Below are 3,936 nucleotides of genomic sequence, written 5' to 3'. Positions count from 1 at the left end.
GAGTCCGCTGGTTTCCTGACATTGACCGTTTTAACTTTGACCTCCACATTAATCTTGACTTTAACGCTCACGTCATCTGTTACCTCTGCCCTTATATGTACTAGGCGGCCCCTTATTACCACATCAATATAAATTTTGAGATTTCATACTATATCGTAGCTCCTGTGTAATAAATACAACAATTGACGCGCATCCCTATTTTGCCTCTCACTTTGATATTGGATTAAAAGAGCAACACTGGTATTGCATTTCAAAAGTGCTACATTTTAAAATTCAGTACTATTGTTACGTTTTAAAATATAACATCACAGTAGTCTTGATTTTAAGATTTATATACAAATAAAATAGTGGCGCTGATTTTTATATAAATAGTAATGTTGATTTTTAAAAATCCGACACTACAATGAGAATGCAGCACTGGAAAAGGTGAAATTTCTTTTAATCAATTGTTGTACTAAATACCATTAGATTAAGTAATGTCGGATTTGAGAGTTAACCAACAGCTTTTGTATGAAAGTGCACGAAAGATCTGCTAGTTTTGCCCGAGAAATAGGAGACACTCCCTGCGATTTTTTCTCGATAGCTAACCTTATTTCGATCTCTCCATAAATAGTACGGATCTTAAAAGATTATCAAAATCAAAGGTCGTTCATGGAGCAAATTGCGCCATAACAACAATTATAGTCACTTTTCTTCTTCTTCCGCTTCTTCCTCTTTGTTCTTCCTCTTCCTTTTCGCTTGATCCCCGAAGGGGATCGGAGAGAGAGACAAATCGAGTGTTCATTTGGCAGAATTGATGGTGTTTTTCGATTTGTTCTTCGTAGTCTGGGCTACGGCCTTTGCAACGCCGACAGCCGCCGGCGCCGCCGCGTCGTCGACGTTCACTCCCGCGGATAACTTCCTGTTGGACTGCGGCGCCACTTCGGCGGCCACGATGCCAGATGGCCGCGCGTTCGAGACTGATGCAGAGTCCGCGCCATTTCTCTCTGCCAAGGACGACGTCAGCGCCTCCGTGCCCTCCGTCCCCGGCGACGTCCCCTCCCCGCTCTACCTCTCCGCCAGGATCTTCAAGGGAGATGCTACCTTCAGCTTCGCCCTCTCCCGCCCAGGCTGGCACTGGATCCGCCTCCACTTCTTCCCCGTTGAATACCCGGACTTCAACCTCACCCAGGCCGTCTTCTCCGTCTCCACCGACGAATTCGTGCTCCTCCACAGCTTCTCCGTCGAGGGATACTCCGGCGGTTGGGTCCTCAGGGAGTACCTTGTCAACGCCACCGACCCACGCCTCGCCCTGCACTTCTCCCCTCAACGCAACTCCGTCGCCTTCGTCAACGGCATCGAGGTCGTCTCCGCCCCCGATGCGCTCCTCCCTGACTCCGCCTCCACCATCGCGCCCGTCGGAGAGACCGCCGGACTCTCCCTCCACGCCTTCCAGGTGGCGCACCGGATCAACGTCGGCGGCCCGGCCATCACCTCCGCCAACGACACCCTCGGCCGAAACTGGGGTCCCGACGCGCCCTTCCTCCAACCGCCCGCCGGTAAAAACGTCTCCGTCTCCCCCGGCATCATCAAGTACCCGGAGGGCGTGACGCCGCTCATTGCGCCCAACTCGGTCTACGCCACCGCCGTCGAAATGGCGGACGCGGAGGTGGCAAATCCTAATTTCAACGTGACGTGGGCCTTCCCCGTGAACCCCAGCTTCGCCTACCTCCTTCGCCTCCATTTCTGCGACATCGTCAGCCAGTCGCTCAACGACCTCTACTTCAACGTCTATGTCAACGGCCAGATGGCGATCTCCGGCCTCGACCTCTCCACCATCACCGGCGAGTTGGCTTCGGCTTACTATAAAGACATCGTCCTCAATGCCTCGGTGGCGGCGGACCAGATCACGGTCCAGATAGGCCTGATGAAGGAGCCTGCCGGCCGAGTCGACGCGCTGCTCAATGGCGTGGAGATTTTGAAGTTGAGCAACTCGGTCGGGAGCCTCGACAGCGAGTTCGGAGTCGACGGGTCCAAAGCCGACGACGGCGACTGGAAGATCACGATGGTGGCGGTGGGATTCGCGATGATGCTCGGCGCATTTGTCGGCCTCGGCGCGATGGTGCTGAAGTGGAGCAAGCGGCCAGAGGGTTGGGAGAGGCGGAGTAGCTTCTCATCCTGGCTCCTGCCAGTGCACACCGGGAACACGAGTTTCACGGCGAGCAGAGGGTACGGCTACAGCACGAACAAGAGCAGCGCCTTCGCCTCCTCCACGATGGGCTTCGGCCGCTACCTCTCCTTGGCGGAGCTCCAAAGGGCGACCAAGAACTTCGACAAGAACGCGGTCGTCGGCGTCGGCGGCTTCGGGAACGTGTACCTCGGCGAGCTGGAGGATGGCACCAAGGTGGCGGTGAAGCGCGGGAATCCGCAGTCGGAGCAGGGGATCAACGAGTTCCAAACAGAGATTCAAATGCTGTCCAAGTTCCGGCACCGGCACTTGGTGTCGCTCATCGGCTACTGTGACGAGAACTCGGAGATGATCCTGGTGTACGAGTACATGGCCAACGGCCCCTTGAGAGACCACCTCTACGGCAACGGCTTGCCTCCCCTGTCTTGGAAACAGAGGTTGGAGATCTGCATCGGGGCGGCGCGGGGGCTGCACTACCTGCACACCGGCACGGCGCAGGGGATCATTCACCGCGACGTGAAGAGCACCAACATCCTCCTCGACGACGCGTTCGTGGCCAAGGTGTCGGACTTCGGGCTGTCCAAGGACGCGCCGGGGATGAACCAGACGCACGTCAGCACGGCGGTGAAGGGCAGCTTCGGCTACCTGGACCCGGAGTACTTCCGGAGCCAGCAGCTGACGGACAAGTCGGACGTGTACTCGTTCGGGGTGGTGCTGCTGGAGGTTCTCTGCGCGCGTCCGGCGCTCGACCCGGCGCTGCCGCGGGAGCAAGTGAACCTGGCGGAATGGGCGATGCAGTGGAAGCGGAAGGGGCTGATTGAAAAGATCATCGATTCCCACATCGCCGGGACCATCAACCAGGACTCGCTGAACAAGTTCGCCGAAGCGTCGGAGAAGTGCCTGGCGAATTACAGCGTCGACCGGCCGTCCATGGGAGACGTGCTCTGGAGCCTGGAGCGCGCGCTCCAGATGCAGGAGGCGAACCCGCCGGCGGCCGCGCTGCAGCAGCAGCATACGCCGCCGCCGAGAGAATATAAGGAGGCGTCTGGCACGAGCACAAGTCCAGTGGTGGCGGCGCCGACCATCAACCAGTCGCTGGAGAACTCGAGCACGGCGATGGCGAACGAGCTGTTTGAACAGTTCGCGGCGAAAGGAAGGTGAGGAAGAAGAATTTGGGAAGTCGACAGCACGTGCTTATCACACGCTTGTATTTTTTTTTTTTTATATTTTTTTACCTTCTTATATCTTCTTAGTCTTTGATAAGGCAATCGAATTGCCAAAATATGATAAAATTCGTGTTTATGAAAACACAAAACATGTAACGCAATAGCAATTTTGATCGGCTTAATCGATCAAATTTTTGTATGATTTGAAATTAAGTAGGTTGTTGCTACAAATAAATGAAATTATTGTTGGTCCGCGGCTACGATGTAATAAAAGAGCACCAAGTTGCCACTCACTCAGGTACTTGTAGTTCATCATGAATATCTGTAGTTCATCATGAGATATTCGGCTTCTATACCGTTTACTGTAAGTACTTTCTGATTTATTCTAATGGCCAATGAGAAACTTTCATTGGACCGGACCTATCACCCCAGGTTCAGTGTTACTTGGTTCAAGATTTTTTCAAATGAATGAAATTGTTGTTCACCTCCTAACCACTTGGTGGTCGGCGATAAGCTAATCTCATGATTTACCTCCTTTTATATTACTTTTTACTTGTTTTTATCGACAGGATACATTTTGGAATGAAAACGGAGCAAAAATAA

At 53.4% G+C, this 3,936-nt stretch overlaps 1 protein-coding gene across 1 annotated transcript; it reads left to right on the top strand.

The window, feature by feature from the left end:
• The first annotated feature begins 694 nt into the window (after positions 1-694).
• LOC122009675 (probable receptor-like protein kinase At4g39110) lies at positions 695-3,339 on the top strand. Its single transcript, XM_042565933.1, has one exon. It carries the CDS (start codon positions 797-799, stop codon positions 3,326-3,328), a length of 2,532 nt encoding a protein of 843 aa, XP_042421867.1. The 5' UTR covers positions 695-796; the 3' UTR covers positions 3,329-3,339.
• The last annotated feature ends 597 nt before the right edge of the window (positions 3,340-3,936 follow it).

Source organism: Zingiber officinale, chromosome 1A (genome assembly GCF_018446385.1).
Source record: "Zingiber officinale cultivar Zhangliang chromosome 1A, Zo_v1.1, whole genome shotgun sequence".
NCBI lineage: Eukaryota > Viridiplantae > Streptophyta > Magnoliopsida > Zingiberales > Zingiberaceae > Zingiber > Zingiber officinale.
The sequence above is the reverse complement of the archived record's forward strand: the minus strand, read 5'-3'. Positions and strand labels throughout refer to the sequence as shown.

Bases quoted from the DNA above. Each gene is read 5' to 3' on its own strand.
- LOC122009675 (XM_042565933.1), top strand. From the start codon at position 797: ATGGTGTTTTTCGATTTGTTCTTCGTAGTCTGGGCTACGGCCTTTGCA.